Source organism: Heterodontus francisci, chromosome 7, assembly GCF_036365525.1.
Source record: "Heterodontus francisci isolate sHetFra1 chromosome 7, sHetFra1.hap1, whole genome shotgun sequence".
Taxonomy (NCBI): domain Eukaryota; kingdom Metazoa; phylum Chordata; class Chondrichthyes; order Heterodontiformes; family Heterodontidae; genus Heterodontus; species Heterodontus francisci.
The window spans coordinates 131,669,186-131,695,285 of NC_090377.1; the positions used below are offsets into that span (position 1 = coordinate 131,669,186).

At 46.8% G+C, this 26,100-nt stretch overlaps 1 protein-coding gene across 2 annotated transcripts in view; it reads left to right on the plus strand.

Annotated features, from left to right (window-relative positions):
* Positions 1-1,542: 1,542 nt before the first annotated feature.
* LOC137372323 (cytotoxic T-lymphocyte protein 4-like) overlaps positions 1,543-26,100 on the plus strand; it is a 90,701-nt gene continuing 66,143 nt past the window's right edge. For both annotated transcript variants that reach the window (XM_068036164.1, XM_068036162.1), the window contains exon 1: positions 1,543-1,716. In XM_068036164.1, coding sequence (XP_067892265.1) covers positions 1,653-1,716 — 64 coding nt within the window. In that variant the 5' untranslated portion in view covers positions 1,543-1,652. The remainder of the gene's footprint in view (positions 1,717-26,100) is intronic.

Below are 26,100 nucleotides of genomic sequence, written 5' to 3' on the forward strand. Positions count from 1 at the left end.
TCCGCTAGGTTCAATGCACCTGCAATCAATAGTTGAAAGGAAAATCGAAGTCCCGTTGTGCAGTAGCAGGGAGGGGTTGAATTAGCCAATCTCAGTGCTGGGGGGTGGCGGTGAGTGAGGGGAACGTGGAGGTGAGTATGAATAAAACCAGGCTGGCTGTGAATCCCCTCACAGTCAGATAGGAAGAAGGGAAAAGTCTTGCATCTGTCAGAAAAGCAACTCATAAGTGAGATTGAGGGGCAGTGACTGATTTGTTATGTGTAGCAGATGCACCCGAATAGTGGCCACTGACTAGGTCCCCTGGAACTGCCTCCAGCCAAAGCCAGCATCTTCAGGACGGTGGACGGGGAGCAGGGCATTGGATGGAAGAGACTAATAAGTGCTGCTTTGATCTTTGTAAACTTCCCGGTTGGAGTGATCCTTAGGTTTAACGGTACCATTCCCATCTCTGAGTCAGAAGGTGTCGGGTCCAAACCTGTCTGGAGCTCTGGCTCTGCATTCCACGCGAACATCCAGTGGGATATCTGGATCTTTCAGAGACACACCAATCACAAATCACTACTACATTCAGGGTGATCATTGGGAACTCCCGCCAAAGTGCCAGCAGCTATCTTTGCTAGCCTCATCTACCTGTTACCAGGTAGGTCATAGGTGCCCAGCAACAGCAGTGAGGTATTGCCTAGACCTGGTCCTGGGTTGCAAAAACCCTAAGGCAAAGCTGTGCCATCTGTTACAAGGGGCAGCTGTTGTTAGCGTGCATCACAGCTGGGGGCCAATACAGCCAGTGACAGAGCTGATCGGCTGCCTTACCAAACCTGCCGACGCCTCCTTGCCATTATATGGTTATCAAGATGGTGCCATTGACTGGTACAGAGGGCAACCTATCCTAACAATTACCTCATTCAAAAGGGAATTGGGTAAACACCTGAAGTTGAAGAAAAATGCATGGTTAGAGGGAAAGGGAAGGGGAGTGGGACTAGCTGAATTGATCTTGCAGAGAGCCAGGACAAACTCGACAGGCTGAATGGCCTCTTTCTGTGCTGTAACTATGCTATGATTCTATACAGCACCATCTCCACTTCTCATCCTGTAATGTCCCTATAATTGTATCCACTCGCTTGCATTCTGCCTCTGGGCAATTTTCCACTCCGAACATGTGAGCGCTCCCTATACCCTGACCAAATCTGCACCCAGATCCGGGAATTATTGCACAGCATGATAGTGACAGCTCTGGGAAGTTCCTGGCGGGAAGGCCAATCCAGGCCGTGTACTTGATCTGCCTAGCGCCCCCATTTAATTGTCAGACTTCACCATTCCTATTTTGGGATCTAACAATATGCTGGAAAACGTACCCCCAGGAGATCAGACAGGACTGGAATGCTTGTGTTTGATGGGACAGATAGCTGGAGCTCTGGGATTACACACTTGTCCTAAGAGATGATCTGCCTGAGTGTAATGATAGGTGTCAGGCTGCGCACTAATACTATCCTTTCTAATACTGAGAGTGAGGTTCCCTTCAAAAAAACTTGTTCGCACCAAAGACAAACAGCTCAGACTCGCATGCAGTTGCTTCTGCCCACACAGACCTCTTCCTGTCTTTTCAATTATCACAGAGAAAATCAAGCGCTCGATAACAAAAAGCCGTGGAAACCATGGAGAGGATGAGAAACTTGGGGCTCTTCATACTGTGTCTTCCTGCTATCGTTGAACTGGGAGGTAAAGTTTTACCTTTTCTTCATTTGCCCTCAACCCTTGATTCCAATGTCTGAATGAAATTCTCTTGAACTCAGTCACTGTGGCGATTCAGGAACCATTGCCCCCTGCAGATATCAGACCTGGCTACATACGTACCCAGGGGTCTTGGCTCTACAATGATCTTAATGTGCAGTTGGACATCACAGCATTGCAAAGCCCCTGATTTGTTTCCTGTTGAGCACCTTAGCTTCTACCTCCCCAGTGTCAAGACAGTTATTTTGCATGATTGTCCCTCCCACTGGTCACTCTGTATCAGAAATGGGCAGTCTGCACCTCAGCCATACACCAGCAGCTCCCAGGTCAGTTCCTAGGTCTGTGCTTAGCTGCTGGTCTCAGCAGAGGGTAACAGTGCGGGCAAGAGTGGGTGGCGGTAGAGTTGGCCTCAGTGCCACTAACCAGGACAAATAAAGTTGAGCTGGTTTTGCTGGTTTCCTCCCACAAGCCAAAAGACTTGCAGGTTGGTAGGTAAATTGGCCATTATAAATTGCCACTAGTATAGGTAGGAACCTGATTCTCATTCATTAAAAACGACTAGTTGATTATGCATTACTGTACAGGAATGGTGTGGGATTCCTGATCCGTGTATTAGGGGCTGATTACACATTAATGTACAGGAATTCTCTGGTATTCCCAATCTGTGTCTGAGGGGCTGATTACACATTAATGTACAGGAATTCTCTGGTATTCCCAATCTGTGTATGAGAGGCTGATTACACATTAATGTATTGGAATGGTGTGGGATTCCTGGTTTGTATATAAGGGGCTGAGTACAGATTTCTGTGGAGTGGAGTGGATTTCTGTGGGCGGCACAGTGGCGCAGTGGTTAGCACTGCAGCCTCACAGCTCCAACGACCCGGGTTCGATTCTGGGTACTGCCTGTGAGGAGTTTGCAAGTTCTCCCTGTGTCTGCGTGGGTTTTCTCCGGGTGCTCCGGTTTCCTCCCACAAGCCAAAAGACTTGCAGGTTGGTAGGTAAATTGGCCATTATAAATTGCCACTAGTATAGGTAGGTGGTAGGGAAATATAGGGAGAGGTGGGGATGTTTGGTAGGAATATGGGATTAGTGTAGGATTAGTATAAATGGGTGGTTGATGGTCGGCACAGACTCGGTGGGCTGAAGGGCCTGTTTCAGTGCTGTATCTCTAAACTAAACTAAACTAATGGTGTGGGCATTTTGATATGAACAGGAACTAACGGAGTCCCTTTTATGTGTATATAAAAATTATTAGACTGGCTAATGTGATTCCTATTTTCAAAAAGATGAAGTCCAGCAAAGAATATCTTCTTCTTTGGCCTCCTTGTCTCGAGACACAATGGGTAAGCGCCGAGAGGTGGTCAGTGGTTTGTGCAGCAGCGCCTGGAGTGGCTATAAAGGCCAATTCTAGAGTGACAGATTCTTCCACAGGTGCTGCAGATAAAATTGGTTGTCGGGGCTGTTACACAGTTGGCTCTCTCCTTGCACTTCTGTCTTTTTTCCTGCCAACTTTTAAGTCTCTTCAACTCGCCACTCTATAGCCCCGCCTTTATGGCTGTCCACCAGCTCTGGCGATCACTGGCAACTGACTCCCACGACTTGTGGTCAATGTCACAGGACTTCATGTCACGTATGCAGAGGTCATGGACGGCCAGTGGGTCTGATACCAGTGACGAGCTCGCTGTACAATGCGTCCTTGGGGATCCTGCCATCTTCCATGCGGCTCACATGGCCAAGCCATCTCAAGCGCTGCTGGCTCAGTAGGGTGCATATACTGGGGACGTTGGCTGCCTTGAGGACTTCTGTGTTGGAGATACGGTCCTGCCACCTGATGCCAAGGATTCTCCAGAGGCAGCGAAGATGGAATTAGTTGAAACGTCGCTCTTGGCTGACATACGTTGTCCAGGCCTCGCTGCCATAGAGCAAGGTACTGAGGACACAGGCTTGAAACACTCGGACTTTTGTGTTCCGTGTCAGTGCGCCATTTTCCCACACTCTCTTGGCCAGTCTGGACATGGCAGTGGAAGCCTTTCCCATGCACTTGTTGATTTCTGCATCGAGAGACAGGTTGCTGGTGATGGTTGAGCCTAGGTAGGTGAACTCTTGAACCACTTCCAGAGCGTGGTCGCCGATATTGATGGATGGAGCATTTCTGACATCCTACCCCATGATGTTCGTTTTCTTGAGGCTGATGATTCGGCCAAATTCATTGCAGGCAGACGCAAACCTGTCGATGAGTCTCTGCAGACACAAAAATTATTAGACTGGCAGATAGTTAATGTGATTCCTATTTTCAAAAAGATGAAGTCCAGCAAAGAATATACCAGTTAGTTTAATACCAGTGGTCGGAAAGATAACGGAATCTACTGAGAAATGTAGTTGAAAAACATTTAGAACCGAAAATATGATACAGTCATTAGTCAGTCAAAAAGGAAGGACATGCTTCACCAACCTTATTGAATTCTTTGAAGAAGTAACAGAAAGAGTAGGAAAAAATGTTGTACTTGCAATATATTTAGATTTTCAAAAGGACTTTAATAAGGTGCTGCATAGTTGACTCATGACTAAGGTCAGAGTATGTGGAATCAGGAGACGGAGCAGAATGGATAGCAAGCTGACTGGCAACAGACTAGGGGTAAAGGTAGCTACTCAGACTGGCATAAGATGGGAAACATAGAAACATAGAAAATAGGAGCAGGAGAAGGCCATTCGGCCCTTCGAGCCTGCACCGCCATTTAATACGATCATGGCTGATTGTCCAAATTCAGTAACCTGTTCCCGCTTTCTCCCCGTATCCCTTGATCCCTTTAGCCCTAAGAACTATATCTAACGCTTTCTTGAATATATTTAATGATTTAGCCTCAGCTGCTTTCTGTGGTAGAGGATTCCACAGGTTCACCACTCTCTGGGTGAAGAAATCCCTCCTCATCTCAGTCATAAATGGCTTACCCCTTATCCTTAGACTGTGACCCCTGGTCCTGGACTCCCCCACCATCGGGAACATCCTTCCTGCATCTAGTCTGTCCAGTCCTGTTAGAATTTTGTAGGTTTCTGTGAGATCCCCTCTCATTCTTCTAAACTCTAGCGAATACAAGACAAATCAACCCAATCTCTCTTCATACGTCAGTCCTGCCATCCCAGGAATCAGTCTGGTGAACCTTCGCTGCACTCCCTCCATAGCTAGAACATTCTTCCTCAGATAAGGAGACCAAAACTGCACACAATACTCCAGATATGGTCTGACAAAGACCTTGTATAATTGCAACAAGACATCCTTGCTCCTGCACTCAAATCCTCTCGCTATGAAGGCCAACATACTATTTGCCTTCTTAACTGCCTGCTGCACCTGCATGCTTACTTTCAGCGACTGGTGCACAAGGACACCCAGATCTTGCTGTACCTCCCCCTTTCCCAATCTATTGCCGTTCAGATAATAATTTGCCTTTCTGTTTTTGCCACCAAAGTGAATAACCTCACATTTATCCACATTATACTGCATCTGCCATGTATTTTCCCATTCACTCAACCTGTCGAAATCACACTGGAGCTTCTCTGCATCCTCCTCACAGCTCACACCGCCACCCAGCTTTGTGTCATCTGCAAACTTGAATATATTACATTTAATTCCCTCATCTATATCATTAATATATATTGTGAATAGCTGGGGTCCTAGCACTGATCCCTGCGGTACCCCACTAGTCACTGCCTGCCGCTCGGCAAAAGACCCGTTTATTCTTACTCTTTGTTTCCTGTCTGCCAAACAGTTCTCTATCCATGTCAGTACCTTACCCTCAATCCCATGTGCTTTAATTCTACTCGCTAATCAGGGCGGCACAGTGGCGCAGTGATTAGCACCGCAGCCTCACAGCTCCAGGGACCCGGGTTCGATTCCTGGTACTGCCTGTGTGGAGTTCGCAAGTTCTCCCTGTGTCTGCGTGGGTTTTCTCCGGGTGCTCCGGTTTCCTCCCACAAGCCAAAAGACTTGCAGGTTGATAGGTAAATTGGCCATTATAAATTGTCACTAGTATAGGTAGGTGGTAGGGAAATATAGGAACAGGTGGGGATGTTTGGTCGGAATATGGGATTAGTGTAGGATCAGTATAAATGGGTGGTTGATGTTCGGCACAGACTCGGTGGGCCGAAGGGCCTGTTTCAGTGCTGTATCTCTAATCTAATCTAATCTAATCTCTTATGTGGGACCTTATCAAAAGCCTTCTGAAAGTCCAAATACACCACACCCACTGGTTCTCCCTTATCTATTCTACTAGTTACATCTAGAGGTGTTCTACAGGGATCAGTGCTGAGACGACTGTTGTTCACCATTTAGATTAACAGTTTTGATTCGGGAATCGGAAGTACAATTTCAAAATTTGCGGATGACAGCAAGTTGGGGGTGTCATTAATACAGAAGAGGACTGCAATAAAATACAAGAGGACATTAATAAATTTGCAGGATGAGCGTGTGATTGGCAAAATAATTTCAGTATAGATATGCATGAGGTGGTGCACTATGTAGGAAGAATAAAGAGATCACATACTGCTTGGATAATAAGTCTAAATAGGGTAGAAGAGCAAAGGGGTCTTGAGATACGAGTTCACAAATCACCAAAAGTTAATAAAGCAATAAAAGTGCAAAAAAAACTAGGGTACAGTCCTAGAGGGATGGAATTGAGAAGGAGCAAAGTTATATTAAACTTGTATAAAACTTTTGTTAGACCACTCTAAAGGTCTAAAGGGCCTCCATGTTATAAAAAGGATACAGAGGCATTGGAGATGGTACAAAAAAGAATCACAAGGATGACACCAGAACTGAGAGGATATACTTATCAGGAAAGGCTAGGGCTCCATTCATGAGAAAAGAAAAGGCTTTTAAAATAATGAACGGATTTGGTAAGGTAACCATAGAGAAAATGTTTCCACTTGTACGTTTGTCCAAAACTGGAGATCATAAATATAAGAGAGTCACCAGAAATTTCAGAAGGGAATTCTGGAGAAAACATAGTGGTAAGAATGTGGTACTTGTTAGCACATGGAGTAGTTGAGGCAAATAGCAAGAACAGCAATAACTTGGATTCAAACAGCACATTTAACGTAGTGAAACATCCCAAGGTGCTTCACAGAAGCAATATTAAACAAAATTCAACACTGAGCTGTATAAGGATGTATTAGGGAAGATGACAAAAAGTGTGGTCCAAAGAGGTAGGATTTAGGGTCTTAAAGGAGGAAAGAGAGGTAGAGAGATGGAGAGGTTTAAGGAGGGAATTCCAGAGCTTAGGCCCTTGGCAGCTGAAGGCACGGCCACCAATGGTGGTTAAAACCAGAGATGTGCAAGAGGCCAGAATTGGAGGAGTACAGATATCGCGGAGAGTCATCAGATTGGAACAGATTACAGAGATAGGGAGGGGAGAGGCCACAGAGGGATTTGAATGCAAGGATGAAAATTTGAAAAATCGAATCGTTGCTCAACCGGGAGCCAATGTAGGCCAGTGAGCACAGGGGTGATGGGTGAATGGGTCCCGATACAAGTTAGGACATGGGCAGCAGAGGTTTGGATGAGCTCAGGTTTATGGAGGGTGAACGATGAAGGGTTGGCCAGGTGTGCATTGGAATAGTCAAGTCTAGAGGTAGCAAAGAGATGGATGAGGGTTTCAGTAGCAGATGAGCTGAGTTGGATGATGTTACAGAGGCGGAAACAGGTGGTCTTAGTGATGGCACAGATATGTGTTAGGTAGGTGACCTCATGGTTAACCGCAACATCAATTTGAGAACGGTTTGGTTCAGCATCAGAAAATTGAAAGGGAGGGGGATGGATTTGGGGGCTGAAGAACCGTGTTTGTGGCTGGGACTAAAGCCGTGTTGTGAAATTGAATTCTGTAAATCTGGTAACTTGTCAGCCGGCACCAGGAAAAAAAAAATGCCCCTCTGGTGTTTACGGAAGGTGGGAGATGGAAGGCCGGCCAGGCGAGCAATGGAATAGTCGAGTCTGGAGTTAACAACAGCAAAGATGAGGGTTGCAGCAACAGATGGGTAGAGGAAGTGATAAAGGCATGGTTTAGTCTATAGATTACAGGCAAGATTTAAAGACTGCAAGATCAAGCCAAAAGTTCAAGAAAGCACACTGAGTTAAAAGCAGGAATTGTTTGTTTGTTTCAAGATGAAGCAGGTGTGCATTGGTTGATCGCAATAAGATTACAAATACGAGTTGGCATTTGGAATCTTGGTCATAGGGTAGTAGACCAGAGACTGTGAGATCAACAACCATCAGGGCATGTTGTGAAATTGAATTATGTAAATCTGGGAACTTGTGACCTTCACCAGAAAATATTCCCATAAAAACTGCTGGATTTTCATTAACAATCCAACTGGCTAACTGATGCCACTCTGGAAAGGGGAATCTGTAACCCTCTCACTCCCCAACTGAGTCTGGCCCACTTGTGACTCCCAACCCACACCACATGGTTGGCCATTAAATACTGAGAAATAAGTCTCTCCCGAGAACAAAATAAACAAAATGTCACATGACTGACATCGGGCGGCACAGTGGCGCAGTGGTTAGCACCGCAGCCTCACAGCTCCAGGGACCCGGGTTCGATTCCGGGTACTGCCTGTGTGGAGTTTGCAAGTTCTCCCTGTGTCTGCGTGAGTTTCCTCCGGGTGCTCCGGTTTCCTCCCACAGCCAAAGACTTGCAGGTTGATAGGTAAATTGGCCATTATAAATTGCCCCTAGTGTAGGTAGGTGGTGTGGGGATGTGGTAGGAATATGGGATTAGTGTAGGCTTAGTATAAATGGGTGGTTGATGGTCGGCATAGACTCGGTGGGCCGAAGGGCCTGTTTCAGTGCTGTATCTCTAAATAAAAATAAACACCCTTCAAAATTCCACCTCCAGTTCCCCCCTCCCCCAAGCATGATATCACTACTGCTTCCCCGCATCCTCCCACCACTTCAAGCTAGCTTGGTGATGTAACTCCCTCACCACGCTCAAAGATGTCAACTGAAGCCGTAGAGACACCACCGACTCGGTGACTTCAATATCCCAACCTAACCTCACAGAGATAACTCAGGGGATCTGAAAACGGGACTGGCTAGTGTAAAACAGCCAAGTGTCTGGGGTGGGGGGAGACAGAGATGGGACAAGTGCGGAGGTGTGTTGGAATAGGATGAATAGGGTTCTGGGGATTGGAGTTTGCAAAGGATGAGTGGGTAACTGGGTGTGTGGGGTGACAAGGGTGGGGGTGAGGGAGCAGATCAGAGGTCAGGGAATAGAGGCTTGGTAGCAAGAGGGATGGTGACTGAGGCTCCGGTGAGGGAAGAGGGAGACGGGGCATTTTCAGCCCCCACGTTATTCCCCAACCCCTAATGCCCCCACCTTCTCACTAAATCCCTCAACCCCACCCATCTGCCTCCTCAGTACATCCCCGAACTCCACCTACCCACTTCTCACCATATCTCCTCTCCACATACTACTAACCAACCCCTTATATACAGACCGGGATTCTCCACACCTTTCCTGTTACATTGTTAACCATGCAGTGTGTGCAATGGACAGGAGCTCCATCCATGTGAGCTTATGATCCGCACTTGAAGGAAATTCTTCATTCAGGCCAACTAGTCCATTCTGGTGCTTATATTCCCTGCAAGGCTAATGCCATCCTCTTCATCTGACCCTATCAGCATACTCCTCTATTCCTTTCTCCTTCATGTACTTAACCAGCTTCCCCATAATTACACCACCCCATCTCCATCCTCCCTTTCCTCTCCAAAGTCTTCAAACATGTTGTCGCCTTCCAAATCTGCACCCATCTTTTCTGGAACTCCATGTGTGAATCCCTCCGATCGGGTTTCCGCCCTTTGCATGGAAACTGATGCTGCGCTTTCGGATGATGTCACCAAGGGGCAGCATGTAGATGAGAAATAGGAGGGGGCCAAGGATAGATCCTTGAGGGACACCAGAGGGAATGGTGCGGGAGCAGGAAGAGAAGCCATTGAAGTGATTCTCTGGCTAAGCCTGGATAAATAAGAATGGAGCCTGGTGAGTGCAGTCCCACCCAGTAGGACAACAATAGAGAGGCACTGGAGGAGGATGGTGTGGTCAACCATGTCAAAGTCTGCAGACACGTCGAAAAGGTCAAGGATGGAAAGTTATCTTTGTCACAGCCACATAGTATGTCATTTGTGATTTTGATAATTGCAGTTCATCCCAAATTCTACTGCCTGTATCCTATCCTGCAGCAAATCCCACTCACCCATTACCCCTGTGTTCATTGACCTCCATCAGCTTCCAGTCCACTAATGCCTCATCTTCGTGTTCAAATCCCTCCATGCTCTTGCCTCCTCCTATTCCTCTAACCACCTCCAGACCTACAACCGTCCAAGAACTCTGTGCTCCTCTAACTCTGACCTCTTGAGTATCCATCACTCCCTTTGCCCCACCATTAGTGGCTGTGCCTTCAGCTGCCTAGGCCCTAAGACCTGGAATTACCTCTCGAAACCCCTCCGCCTCTCCACCTCTCCACCCCTCCACCTCCCCACCTCTTCTTTTCCTTTAAGACACTCCATCAAGCCTACCTCCCTGACCAAGCATTTAGTCAACTGTCCTAATAACTCCTCCTTTGGGCTTGATGTCAAATTGTGTCCCATTATGACCCTGCAAAGTGCCTTGTGACATTTTGAGAACATAGGAAATAGGAGCAGGAGTAGGCCATTTGGCCCCTCGAGTCTGCTCCACCATTCAATGAGAACATGGCTGATCTTCTACCTCAACGTCATTTTCCTGCACTATCCCTATATCCCTTGATATCTTTAATATGTAGAAATTCATCGATCTCAGTCTTGATTATACTCAATGACTGAGCTTCCACAGCCCTCTGGGGTAGAGAATTCCAAAGATTTCTCATCCTCTGAGTTAAGAAATTCCTCCTCATCTCAGTCCGAAATGGACTGCCCCTCATTCTGAGACTGTGTCCCCTGGTTCTATACTCACCAGCCTCTTTCCTATATCTACCCTGTTGAGCCCTGTGAGAATTTTGTATGCTTTAATGAGATCACCTCTCATTCTTCGAAACTCTTGAGAAAATAGGCCCAGTCTCCCCAATCTCTCCTCATAGGACAATCCCACCATCCCAAGGATCAGTCCGGTGTACCTTCATTGCACTGCCTCTATGGCAAGTATATCCTTCCTTTTATGACAGTATAAGTGCCGTACAAATGCAGGCATTCCAAAGTGCTTCAGAACTTTTTGAAGAACAGTCCCACCAATAGCAGCGACTAAATAATCAGTTTTGGCGTTGGACGAGGGGTAAGCATTCGCCAGGAGACGGGGGAGAACTCCCCTGTTCTTTAAAGAGTACCTTGAGATTTTTTACGTCAGCCTGAGAGGGCAGACTTTTTGATGTCTCATCTGAAAGACGACCCATGCCGACAGTGCGGTGTTCCCTCAGCACTCGCTGAACGATCAGCCAGGATTATGTGCTTGAGGCTCTGGAGTGGAGCTTAAACTCACAAGCTTCTGACTCAGAGGTCAGCATGCCACCCACTGAGCCACATCTAACACGCCCACATGGCTTTGGGGGAGAGGATTTATTGTAGCTGAGGTGGGTGAACGTGCAACATTCAGAGACAGAGATCCAGCCACCACTCTCCGGGCACACAGTCTGCTTCAAGCATTTCATTTAAAATATAATCTCCAACAGGCAGTCAGAGAGATCTTTGCTGTTTTACAGTAAAACTAGGGCATTCAGTGGATTTTCAGCCTCCAAAAATAGTTAGTCATTTAATTCAATCACACCCTAGGGAGAGAATTAATCACAGTCCCTACTCGGAAGATAGGTAGGTTAATCATTTAAGAAAGAGGAAAATCAGACAATTGGCAAAGATCTGGAGTTAGGAAGGACTAGCAGGTCAATACTGACTACACTGAAGTCGTGAAGCAATGGGCTGCAGGCCCCAGTCGAACAGACCGGGTCACTGAGCAGCTACTGGCTGCCCGGTTAAAAAAGCAATATTGAATACAAAAAAAATGAAGTTGTTTCTGGGAACATAGGAACAGGAGGAGGAGGCCATTCAGCCCCTCAAGGCTGTTCCGCCATTCAGTTTGATCCCGGCTGATCTACACCTCAATTCCATTTACTCATCTTTGATCCGTATCCCTTGATTCTCTCCCTTCTCCTGCATCTCTGATATTAGTAGAGTACACATTCCAACCAAAAGAAATGTTAAAGATTACAGCAAAGAAAAGAACATTTAGAACAGTATTGCAATGCATCATTTCAACAGTACACTGACACTATTGCCTCCAGTATGAGTGTCTCAAGACATATTTTTGAACCGCGTTCTAGTGTGTGGGATTAGAACCAGCTGTGCGGCATTACCTCAATCGTGGAGTCACCTTGTAACTGACTGGTGGATCTCCCGTGGCAGTGCTCACTGTAAATCAGATAATACATTTCTCTTTAATTACTGAAGTATTAGTACCATATGGTATTCTGCTGCTAAGAAAGAGCCTACTCCTTTAAGAAGGCAAAGAGTCATTACTGTAAACATTTTGAGGTCAGGTACAAGATAATGACCAATTGCCCAGAGAACTTTACAGATTGTTAGGTGGTGGTAAATATCTGGCTCGATGTCAGTGTGCAAACTTCCCAGAAACCACAGCAATTGACCTCAGCAGGAAATGAATACTTTCTGTCATACCATTCGAAATACTTTTCACACTTTGACATGTGACGTCTGGAGTATCACACCGGAATTGTGATCTCGGGAGGGCAGAGAGATCAGGAAGGGGGAGGGGCTGCGATGGGGTGTGGGGGAGGGGCTGCGATAGGGAGCAGGGGAGGGGCTGCGATTGGGAGTGCGGAAGGGGCTGCGATGGGGATTGGGGGAGGTGCGGCAATGGGGAGTGGGGAAGGGGCTGCGATGGTGTGTGGGGAGAGAGGCTGCAATCCAGTGGTTCAGGGTTCAGTGTGTGGTTGGTTGGCAATTGGGGCTGGGGGAGGTGAAAGGCTTTCTTGATGTCCCTGAGGGAAACACTGGTGCTCCTCCTGTCTGATGAATCTAGTTGAAGGTTTTGTAAAGAGCACTAATATGGGGCTGTATTTTATGGGCTCCCCTGGGGCCAGGTCGGAGGCACGGGGTGGGGCATAGAGTATTGCGACAGGTGGCGGGGGTTGCAGCAGGGTAGTAGGCCCATCACCTCCCCATCGCCCAGCGATCTTCCCAGGGGTGGGTGGGGCCTTGGAAAACGAGACATCCTCCCTGTGTGCTTGTGGGGGTCCCTCCTTCATGGTCAATTTGTGGCCCAGGGAGGACCCCCACCGAGAACCAATTTACACCCCCCCCCCTCCCGGGATCCCCCTTCCCTGGATTGCAAGATGACCCCCCAGCACCCGCTGGGCGGGGCCTTCCGGACTGGCTCTGGCAACCACGTCTCACCTGCCCCTTGTCTGGGGTTCCACCATGGGGCCTGGGTCTGAGGCCTGTGCAGTATCGTCTTTAAAGGGATGAGATCCCGGCTCCTGAAATGTATATTGAAAAATACTGAAGGATCGCTCAGGGGGGCTTCAAAAATGCAGAGGCGGAGTTTCCCCCGCCTTTTTGTTCCGGCGGCAGGAGCCCGGCCTCCTACACAAAATCCAGGCCATGACTGCATGGGTGGTGGGATAATCCCATCCAAAATCACAGGCCCCTCCCTTCATTTTATGGGAACTTGGATAACCAACAACTTGTATTTATATAACACCTTTAACATCATAAAATGTCCCAAGGTGCTTCATAGGGGCATTATGAAAGGAAATTTGACACCGAGCCACATAGGCAGAGGTTAGAACAGATGACGAAAAGCTTGGTCAAAGAGATGGGTTTTAAGAAGTATCTTAAAGGAGGGAAGAGATGTAAAAAGGCGGAGAGGTTTAGGGAGGGAATTCCAGAGCTTAGGGCCCAGGTTGCTGAAGGCACGGCCACCAACAATGGAGCAATGTGACACCAAGGTTGCAAACAGTCTGGCTTAGCCTCAGACAGTTGCGAGGGAGAGGGATGGAATTGGTGACTAGGGAGCGGAGTTTGTGGTGGGGACAGCAGACGATGGCTCCGGTCATACCAAGATTTAATTGGAGGACATTTCTGTTCATCTTGTATTGGGTGTTCGACAAGCAACCTGACAATTTAGAGACAGTGGAGGGGTTGAAAGAGGTGACTGTGAGGTAGATCTGGGTGTCGTCAGTGTACATGTGGAACCTGGCATTATGTTTTCGGATGATTTTCTAGCTACAAGAATGTGGAGTGACTAAGGTGATCGCTCCATGGTTCATTCCAAGAACAGGCACAGGGGTGATGGGCTAAACGGTCTGCTGTAAAATCTTTTATTCTACACACAGCCTTATGTTCCCACAGTCTTAATCTGGATTCTGTTTAGCTCCTAGCCAATTTCTGGAGCTCCTAAATCTGATTGTTGCACCCATCCTATCCCTGACCTGCCGTGGGTCTATGAAGGAGGGAGATGCTTCTTCCCTTCTCCCCTTGTTGGCAATACCAGCTCCTTCCAGTTTCGCAGTCACGTGTTCCTGCGAGTGCCCATCTTCCCTCCATACTGTTCCTATCTACCAACAGGCTGTCACCCAGAGTTCAAAGACCCCTTCTTAAACTTGTCAACAACTGTCCTGTATAAAGGTTCAGTCTCCTCCCTTTTCATACAGCTAACCACACTGTAACTATACTGTGGTTGCTATTTTGGAGGTATGTTCTGTAAAGGAATCTGCCCGTTCCTGGTTGTTATACAGTACGAGGCCACATATCAGCTCAACCTCAACCATTACATGTGTTCCATCCCATTTCACTGCAGTTACAGACCCACAGCAATGTGGTTGACTCTTACATGCACTCTGAAATGGCCTAGCAAGCCACGAAGTTGCATCAAAACGCTACAAAGTTGATAAGGAATGAAACTGGACAGACCACCACGTAACACCTACGCACCGGAAATGACAACAGCAAACCCAGCCATGTCGACCCTGCAAAGTCCTCCTTACTAACATCTGGGGGCTTGTGCCAAAGTTGGGAGAGCTGTCCCACAGACTAGTCAAGCAACAGCCTGACATAGTCATACTCACGGATTCATACCTTACAGACAATGTCCCGGACACTGCCATCACCATCCCCGGGTATGTCTTGTCCCATCGGCAGGACAGACCCAGCAGAGGCAGCGGCACATGGTATACAGTTGCAAGGCGGTTGCCCTGGGAGTCCTCAACGTCAACTTCAGACCCCATGAAGTCTCATGGCATCAGGTCAAACATGGGCAAGGTAACCTCCTACTGATTACCACCTACCGCCCTCCCTCAGCTGATGAGTCAGTACTCCTCCATGTTGATCAGAATGTACTCTGGGTGGGAGACTTCAATGTCCATCACCAACAGTGGCTTGGTAGCATCATGTCTGACTGAGCTGGCCGAGTCCTAAAGGACATAGTTGCTAGACTGGGTTTGCGTCAGGTGCTGAGGGAACTAACAAGAGGGAAAAACAAACTTGACCTCGTCCTCACCAATCTGCCTGCTGCAGATGCATCTGTCCATGACAGTATTGGTCGGAATGACCACCACACAGTCCTCGTGGAGACAAAGTCCCACCTTCACATTGAGGATACCATCCATCGTCTTGTGTGGCACTACCACTGTGCTACATGGGATAGATTTCGAACAGATCTAGCAATGCAAACCTGGGCATCCATGAGGCGCTGTGGACCATCAGCAGTAACAGAATTGGATTCAAACACAATCTGTAACCTCATGGCTGCCATATCCCCTAGTCTACCATTACCATCAAGCCGGGGGATCAGTCCTGGTTCAATGAAGAGTGCAGGAGGGCATGCCAGGAGCAGCACCAGGCATACCTCAAAATGAGGTGTCAACCTGGTGAAGTTACAACACAGGACTACTTGCATGACAAACTGCGTAAGCAGCATGCAATAGACAGAGCTAAGCGATCCTGCAACCAATGGATCAGATCTAAGCTCTGCAGTCCTGCCACATCTAGTCATGAATGGTGGTGGACAATTAAACAACTAACTGGAGGAAGTGGCTCCACAAATATCCTCATTCTCAATGATGGGGGAGCCTAGCACATCAGTACGAAAGATAAGGCAGAAGCATTTGCAACAATCTTCAGCCAGAAGTGCCAAGTTGATGATCCATCTCGGCCTCCTCCTGAAGTCCCCAGCATCACAGATGCCAGTCTTCAGCCAATTCGATTCACCCCATTTGATATCAAGAAACGACTGACGGCACTGGATACTGCAAAAGCTATGGGCCCTGACAATATTCCGGCAATAGTACAGAAGACTTGTGCTCCAGAACTTGCCGCGCCCCTAGCCAAGCTGTTCCAGTACAGCTCCAACACTGGCATCTATCTGGCAATGTGGAAAATTGCTCAGGTATGTCCTGTACACAAAAACAGGACAAATCCAACCCGGCCAATTACCGCCCCATCAGTGTACTCTCAATTGTCAGTAAAGTGATGGAAGGTGTCGTCGATAGTGCTATCAAGCGGCATTTGCTCAGCAATAACCTGCTCAGTGACACTCAGTTTGAGTTCCGCCAGAGCCACTCAGCTCCAGACCTCATTACAGCCTTGGTTCAAACATGGACAAAAGAGCTGAACTCAAGAGGAGAGGTTGGAGTGACTGCCCTTGACATCAAGGCAGCATTTGACCGAGTATGGCATCAAGGAGCCCTAAGAAAACTGGAGTTCCTTAGGGTGGTGTCCTCGGCCCAACCATCTTCAGCTGCTTCATCAATGACCTTCCTTCAATCATAAGATCAGAAGTGGGGATGTTTGCAGATGATTGCACAATGTTCAGCACCATTCACGACTCTTCAGATACTGAAGCGGTCCGTGTAGAAATGCAGCAAGACCTGGACATTATCCAGGCTTGGCTGATAAGTGGCAAGTAACATTTGCGCCACACAAGTGCCAGGCAATGACCATATCCAACAAGAGAGAATCTAACCATCTCCCCTCGACATTCAGTGGCATTACAATCACTGAATCCCCCACTATCAACATCCCGGGGGTTACCATTGACCAGAAACTGAACTGGACCAGCTATATAAATTCTGTGGCTATAAGAGTGGCAAGTAACTGGTGGGTTATTCCATTTATTATATTAGCAATAATTAGTTTGTAAAGCTAAGAAATGGCAGGGCAGCTCAGCCAAATGGAATGTGCCTCCTGTGATATGTGGGAAGTCATGGACGCACCATGTGTCCTTGAATCTGCAGCAAGTGTCGCTGGCTGCAGAAGCTTGAGCTCCAGGTTTCGGAACTCGAGCAGCAGCTGGTCTCACTGTGGCGCATCCACAAGGCAGAGAACTACGTGGATAGCATGTTTCAGGAGGTAGTCGCCCTCGAACTTAAAAGAACACAGGCAGAGAGGGACTGGCTGGCTGCCAGACAGACAAGAAGGTCGAGGCAGGTTGTGCAGGAGTCCCCGGAGGGCATCCCACTTTCTAACTGGTATTCAGTGCTGAGTACCGATGAGAGAGAGGGTTCATCTGGAGAGTACAGCGGGAGTCATGAACAGAACACCATGGGTGGCTGAAATAGTGATAGGGGATTCTATAGTTAGGGAAACAGACAGGTGTTTCTGTGGTCGCAGACATGATTCCAGGATGCTATATTGCCTCCCTGGTGCAAGGGTCATGGATATCACCGAGCGGCTACAGAGTATTCTGGAAGGCAAGGGTGCACAGCCAGAGGTCATGGTCCACATTGGTACCAACGATATAGGAATAAAAAGGGATGAGGTCTTGCAGGCTGAGTTTAGGGAGTTAGGAACGAGATTAGCAAGCAGGTCCTCAAAGGTCGTAATCTCCGGATTACTCCCAAGGCCACGTGCTAGTGAGTATAGAAATAGGAGAATACACCAGATGAATGTGTGGCTGAAGAGATGGTGCAGCAGGGAGGGCTTCAGATTTCTGGGGCATTGGAACCAGTTCTGAGGAAGGTGGGACCTGTACAATCCAGACGGTCTGCACCTGAACAGGACTGGGACAAATATCCTTGCAGGAAGGTTTGCTAGTGCTGTTGGGGATGGTTTAAACTAGTTTGCTAGGGGGATGGGAACCTGAGCACAGTATTAGATAGGACAATTTGAGGACAGGGAACAGGAGGCAGAAAATTAGCGAGTGACTCTGAAAGACAGAAGAAGCAAAGGTTAATACATGCGCAGAAGAGGAATTGGGCAGTGTTAAAGGGTATTTATTTAAATGCAAGGAGTATAGTAAATAAAGCTGATGAGCTGAGGGTACATGATAGACACATGGCAACATGATAGTGTAGCTTTAATGGAAACTTGGCTTAAAGAGGGGCAAGAATGGCAATTCAACATCCCTGGATGTTTTCAGGTGGGACAGAGAGGGAGATCAAAAAAGAGGGGGTGTAGCATTATTAGTTAAGGAATCAATAGCAACTTTGAGGAGGGATGATATGCTAAATGAATCATCAAATGAGGCCATATGGGTGGAGCTCAGAAATAAAAAAAGGGGCAGCCACACTACTAGGAGTGTACTATAGACCCTCAAATAGTGAGAGGGAAGTAGAAGAACAAATATGTAGGCAAATTTCTGAATGCAAAAACTATAAGGCAATAATAGTTGGGGATTTCAACTACCCCAATATCAACTGGGATACAAACTGTGTGAAGGGCACAGAGGGCACTAAATTCTTGAACTGCATTCAAAGAGAACTTTTTTAGCCAGTACGTAACAAGCCTAACGAGAGGGTATGCAATTCTAGATTTAGTCTTAGGAAATGAAGCTGGGCAAGTGGATGAAGTAGCAGTGGGTGACCATTTTGGAGATAGTGACCATAATACAGTTAGTTTTAGCATAATTATGGAAAAGGACAAAGATAAAACAGGAGTAAAAGTTCTAAATTGGGGGAAGGCAAATTTTACGAAACTGAGAGGTGACTTGGTGAAAGTGGACTGGATACAGCTACTTGAAGGAAAATCAGTGGCAAACCAGTGGGAGGCTTCAAAAGCAAGATACTATAGGCACAGTGTAGACATGTTCCCACTAACATAAAGGGTGCTACTGCCAAAGCTAGAGCACCCTGGTTATCTGGAAGCTTACAATGTAAGTTAAAGCAGAAAAAAAAAGCTGATGACGATCACAAAAATCTTAATACTTTAGAAAGCCTAGAGGAGTATAGAAAGTGCAGGGGGTGAAGTAAAAAAGGAAATTAGAAAAGTAAAGAGAGGACATGAAAAATTATTGGCAGGTAAAATCAAGGAAAACCCAAAGATATTTTATCAGAACATTAAGAGCAAGAGGATAACTAATGAAAGGGTAGGGCCCATCAGAGATGTACAGGGGAACCTATGCATGAATGCAGAAGATGTGGGCAGGGTTCTTAATGAGCTTTTTGTCTCTGTCTTCACAAGGAAATGGATGATGCAGACATTGTAGTTAAAGAGGAGGAGTGTGAAATATTAGATACGTTAAGCGTAATGAGAGAGGACGTACTCAAAGGTCTGAAATCCTTGAAAGTGGAAAAATCGCTAGGGCTGGATGGATTGCATCCCAATTTGTTGAAGCCAGGGAGAAATAGCAGATGCACTAAAGATCATCTTCAAATACTCACTGGATACAGGAGAGATACCAGACGATTGGAGGTCTGCGAACATTGTACCATTGTTTAAAAAGGGTGTGAGGGATAGGCCAAATAATTATAGGCCGGTCAGTCTGACCTCGGTGATGGGTAAATTGTTAGAATCTATTCTGAGGGACAGGATAAACTGCCACTTAGAAAGGCACAGATTAAACAGGGATAGTCAGCATGGATTTGTTAAGGGAAGGTCATGTCTTACTAACTTAATTTAGTTTTTTGAGGAAGTAACAAGAAGGATTGATGAGGGTAGTGCAGCGGATGTGGTCTATATGGATTATAGTAAGGCATTTGACAAGGTCCTGTAAGGCAGACTGGTCAGTAAAATGAAAGCCCATGGGATGCAGGGGAATGTGGCAGGTTGGATCCAGAATTAGCTCAGGGACAGGAAACAAAGAGTAGTAGACGACGGAGGCTTTTGTGAATGGAAAGCGATTTCCAATGGTGCTCCACAGGGCTCAGTGTTGGGTCCCTTGCTGTTTGTGGTATACATTAATGATTTGGACTTAAATGTGGGAGGCATGATTGGAAAATTTGCTGATGACACAAAAATTGGCCATGTAGTTCATATTAAAGAACTATATTAAAGCCATAGACTCCAGAATGATTTCAATGGTTTGGTTGAGTGGGCGGGAAAGTGGCAAATGGAATTCAATCCAGAGAAGTGTGAGGTAATGCATTTGGGGAGGGCAAATAAAGAGAGGGAATACTCAATAAACAGGAGGATATTGAGAGGGGTAGAAGAAGTGAGAGACCTTGAAGTGCATGTCCACAGGTCCCTGAAGGTAGCAGGACAGGTAGATAGAGTGGTGAAGGCGGCATATGGAATGCTTTCCTTTATTGGCCGAGATATAGAATACAAAAGCAGGGATGTAATGCTGGAACTGTATAAAATGCTGGTTACGTACAATTCTGGTCACCACATTACAGGAAGGACATAATTGCTCTGGAGAGAGTACAGAGGAGATTTACAAGAACGTTGCCAGGGCTTGAAAGTTGCAGCTATGAGGAAAGATTGGATAGACTAGGGGTGTTTTCCTTAGAACAGAGGAGGCTGAGGTGTACAAAATTATGAGAGGCCTAGATAGAGTAGACAGGAAGGTCCTGTTTCCCCTAATGGAGAGGTCAATTACCAGGGGGCATAGATTTAAGGTGATTGGTAGAAGGATTAGAGGGGACATGAGGAAAGGCTTTTTCACCCAGAGGGTGGTGGGTGCCTGGAATTCGCTGCCAGGAATGATGATGGAGGCAGAAACCCTCAACTCATTTAAAAGGTACCTGGACATGCACCTGAAGTGCTGTAACCTGCAAGGCTACGGATCAGGTGCTGGAAGGTGGGATTAGATTGGGTGGCTAGTTTTTTCGGCCGGCACAGAAACAATGGGCTGAATGGCCTCCTTCTGTGCCGTAATTGTTCTATGGTTCTAAGATCAGGTCAGAGGCTAGGAATTCTGCAGCGGGTAACTCACCTCCTGACTCCCCAAAGCCTGTCCACCATTTACAAGGCGCAAGTCAGGATTGTGATGGAATATTCTCCACTTGCCTGGATGGGTGCAGCTCCAACAACACTCAAGAAGCTTGACACCATCCAGGACAAAGCAGCCCGTTTGATTGGCACCCCATCCACAAACATTCACTCCCTCCACCACTGACGCACAGTGGCAGCAGTGTGCACCATCTACAAGTTGCATTGCAGCAACACACCAAGGCTCCTTCGACAGCACCTTCCAAACCTGCGACCTCTACCTCCTAGAAGGTCAAGGGCAGTAGATGCATGGGAACACCACCACCTGCAAGTTCCCCTCCAAGCCACACACCATCCTGACTTCGAACTATATCGCTGTTCCTTCACTGTCGCTGGGTCAAAATCCTGGAACTCCCTTCCTAACAGCACTGTGGGTGTACCACCCCACATGGACTGCAGCGGTTCAAGAAGGCAGCTCACCATCACCCTCTCAAGGGCAATTAGGGATGGGCAATAAATTCTGTCCTAGCCAGCAACGCCCTCATCCCATGAATGAATTTTAAAAAAACACAGATGGCACAGATTGCACAGGACAATAGAGTGATCACTGCCCCCAGTGCGAAATGTAGCAGCCTATCATTAGGGGCAGGGTTATCTCATCTCCTGTACATTGAATGGGAGGGGCCTGTTATTAGGGGTGGGGTTATCCAAGCTCCCATTCAGTGAATGGGAGGGGCCTGTTATTAGGGATGTTATTGCAGGTCCTATACAGTGAATCAGAGGGACCTATTATATGGGTGGGGTTAGGGTGGGGTCTAGCCTCTGGCCCTCCATTCACCATGAGATTTCTGCAGCTACTGATCTGATGAAACACACCTACACCTGCATCTTTGATGGTCTCATCCCCATTATGTCCATTATTCTCTCACTCTGGCTGTACCCCCTGCTATGGCCCTCATTCTCAACTTCATTAAGAGTGCAGATTTAAACAGATAGGGCAGACAACCGGTTTAGCCATTCACTGTCAGATCTGACTGGACCATATAAAGTGCTATTGGGTCCTGCTCTCATCTGCGAAAACTGTTCACTACTCCAGGATCATCCTGGAATACAAAGATAACCCAGGCTTCTTTCCTCTACTGCCAACTGTCTTCCTAAACCCTCTCCCCTGTCTCCTACAACCTCCAATAATAAGTGCGAGGAGCTCATGGATTTCTTTGTCACTAAGATTGACGCCATCTGGTCATCTGTCTCTGCCACTTCCCTCCCTTCCTCTAGTCCACTGGGCCAAATTTCCTCTAAGGTTCCTGTTTGCCCTAATGCTGAACTTGCATCTTTCTCTAGTTTCTCTCCTATCTTCCCTAGTTCCACTGGAAGCGTCCCTGACGACCACGTGTGCAGGAAGTGTATCCAGCTGCAGCTACTGGCAACCCGCATTACCGAGCTGGAGCTGCGGGTGGAGTCACTGTGGAGCATCCGCGATGCTGAGAACATCGTGGATAGCACGTTTAGTGAGGTGGTCACACCGCAGGTAATGACTGCACAGGCAGAAAAGGGATGGGTGACCACCAGGAGGGGTAGTAGACGCAAGCAGGTAGTGCAGGGGTCCCCTGTGGCCAACCCTCTCTCAAACAGATATACCGCTTTGGATACTGTTGCGGGGGGGATGGCCTCCCAGGGGAAAGCAGCAACAGCCAAATTCGTGGTACCACGGATGTCTCTGCTGCGCAGCAGGGGGTGGAAAAGACTGGGCGAGCCATAGTGATAGGAGATTCAATTGTAAGGGGAACAGACAGCGTTTTTGTGGCCGCAAATGAGATTCCAGGATGTTATGTTGCCTCCCTGGTGCTAGGGTCAAGGATGTCTTGGAGTGGCTGCAAGACATTCTGAAGGGGGAGGGTGAACAGTAAGTGGTCGTGGTACATGTCAGTACCAACGACATAGGTCGACAAAAGGGATGAGGTCCTGCAAGATGAATTTAAGGAGTTAGGAGCTAAATTAAAAAGCAGGACCTCAAAGGTAGTAATCTCAGGATTACTTCCTGTGCCATGTGTTAGTGAGTATAGGAACAGAAGAATAGACCAGACGAATGTGTGGCTGGAGAAATGGTGCAGGAGGGAGAGATTTAGATTTCTAGGACATCAGGACTGGTTCTGGGGAAGGTGGGGACCTGTATAAGCGGGACGGGTTACACCTATGCAGGACCAGAACCGATGTCCTTGCAGGGGCGTTTGCTAGTGCTGTCGGGGAGGATTTAAACTAGAATGGCAGGGGGATGGGAACCTGAGCGGGGAGACTGAGGAGGAGGAAACAAGGATAGAAACAAAAGACAGGAAACAAAAAGGCAAAAGTGGAAGGCATAGAAATCAAGGGCAAGAAACAAATAGGGCCATAGTGCTAAATAATGCTAAGCTGACTAAGAATGTTAAAAAGACAGGCCTAAAGGCATCGTGTCTCAATGCGTGGAGTATTCGCAATAAGGTAGGCGAATTAACCACGCAAATAGATGTAAATGGATATGATATAGTGGTGATTATGGAGACATGGCTGCAGGGTGACCAAGCAGAGACATGGCTGCAGGGAACTGAACATCCAAGGGTATTCAATATTTAGGAAGGGCAGGCAAAAAGGGAAAGGAGGTGGAGTAGCATTGTTAGTAAAAGAGGAAATCAATACAATAGTGAGGAAGGATATATCTCAGAGAATCCTGATGTGGAATCTGTATGGGTAGAGCTAAGAAACACCAAAGGGCAGAAAACGTTGGTGGGGGTTGTGTATAGACCTCCCAAACAGCAGTGGTGATGTAGAGGATGGCATTAGACAGGAAATTAGAGACACATGCAATAAGGGTGCAACTGTAATTATGGGTGACTTTAATCTACATATAGATTGGGCAAACCAAATTAGCAATAATACTGCAGAGGAGGAATTCCTGGAATGCGTACGTGATGGTTTTTTGACCAATACATTGAGGAACCAAGTGAGAACAGGCCATCCTAGACTGGGTATTGTGTAATGAGAAAGGATTAGTTAACAATCTTGTTGTGTAGGGTCCCTTGGGGAAGAGCGACCATAACATGGTAGAATTCTTCATTAAGGTGGAGAGTGAGAAAGTTGATTCCGAGACTAGGGTCCTGAATCTAAATAAAGGAAACTATGAAAGTATGAGGCGCGAGTTGGCTATGATAGATTGGGGAATGTTACTTAAAGGGTTGACAGTGGATAGGCAATGGTGAGCATTTAAAGAGCACATGGATGAATTACAACAATTATTCATTCTTGTCTGGCGCAAAAATAAAACAGGAAGGGTGGCTCAACCGTGGTTTACAAAAGAAATTAGGGATAGTATGAGACCAAGGAGGAGAAATATAAAATGGCCAGAACAAGCAGTGAACCTGAGGATTGGGAGCAGTTTAGAATTCAGCAAAGGAGGACAAAGGGATTGATTAAGAAGGGGGAAATAGAGTATGAGAGTAAGCTTGCAGAGAACATAAAAACTGACTGTAAAAGCTTCTATAGATATGTGAAGAGAAAAAGATTAGTGAAGACAAATGTGGGTCCTTCACAGCCAGAAATGGGGGAATTTATAATGGGGAACAAAGAAGTGGCAGACTAATTAAATACATACTTTGGTTCTGTCTTCACAAAGGAGGACACAAATTACCTCCCAGAAATGTTGGGGAACATAGGGTCCAGTGAGAAGGAGGAACTGTATGAAATCAGTATTAGTAGGGAAATGGTGTTAGGGAAATTGATGGGATTGAAGGCCGATAAATCCCCAGGGCCTGATAATCTACATCCCAGAGTACTTAAGGAAGTTGCCCTAGAAATAGTAGATGCATTGCTGGTCATTTTTCAAAATTCTATAGACTCTGGAGCAGTTCCAACGGATTGGCGCGTAGCTAATGTAACCCCACTATTTAAAAAAGGAGATAGAGAGAAAACAGGGAATTATACACCAGTTAGCCTGACATCAGTAGTGGGGAAAATGCTCGAGTCCATTATAAAAGATGCAATAGCAGAGCACTCGGAAAGCAATGGCAGGATCAGACAAAGTCAACATGGATTTACGAAAGGGAAATCAGGCTTTACAAATCTACTGGAATTTTTTGGAGGATGTAACTAGTAGAATAGATAAGGGAGAACCAGTAGATGTGGTGTATTTGGACTTTCAGAAGGTTTTCGATCAGGTCCCACATAAGGGATTAGCGTGCAAAATTAAAGCACATGGGACTGGGGGTAAGGTACTGATGTGGATAGAGAACTGGTTGGCGGACAGGAAACAAAGAGTAGGAATAAACGGGTCTTTTTCCGAGTGGCAGGCAGTGACTAGCGGGGTACCGCAGGGATCGGTGCTAGGACCCCTGCTATTCACAATATATATTAATGATATAGATGAGGGAATTAAATGTAATATATTCAAGTTTGCAGATGACACAAAGCTGGGTGGGAGTGGGAGTTGTGAGGAGGACGCAGAGAAGCTCCAGTGTGATTTGGACAGGTTGAGTGAGTGGGCAAATACATGGCAGATGCAGTATAATGTGGATAAATGTGAGGTTATCCACTTTGGTGGCAAAAACAGAAAGGCAGATTATTATCTGAACGGCGATAGTTTGGGAATGGGGGAGGTGCCGCGAGACCTGGGTGTCCTTGTGCACCAGTCGCTGAAAGTAAGCATGCAGGTGCAGCAGGCAATTAAGAAGGCAAATGGTATGTTGGCCTTCATAGCGAGAGGATTTGAGTGCAGGAGCAAGGATGTCTTGCTGCAATTATACAAGGTCTTAGTCAGACCATATCTGGAGTATTGTGTGCAGTTTTGGTCTCCTTATCTGAGGAAGAATGTTCTAGCTATGGAGGGAGTGCAGCTAAGGTTCATCAGATTGATTCCTGGGATGGCAAGACTGACGTATGAAGAGAGATTGGGTCGATTAGGCTTGTATTCGTTAGAGTTTAGAAGAATGAGAGGGGATCTCACAGAAACCTACAATATTCCAACAGGACTGGGCAGACTAGATGCTAGAAGGATGTTCCTGATGGCAGGGGGTCCAGGACCAGGGTCACAGTCTAAGGATAAGGGGTAAGATATTTAGGACTGCGATGAGGAGAGATTTCTTCACCCAGAGAGTGGTGAACCTGTGGAATTCTCTACCACGGAAAACAGTTGAGGCCAAATCATTAAATATATTCAAGAACGAGTTAGAAATAGTTCTTAGGGCTCATGGGATCAAGGAATACGCGGAGAAAGCAGGAAC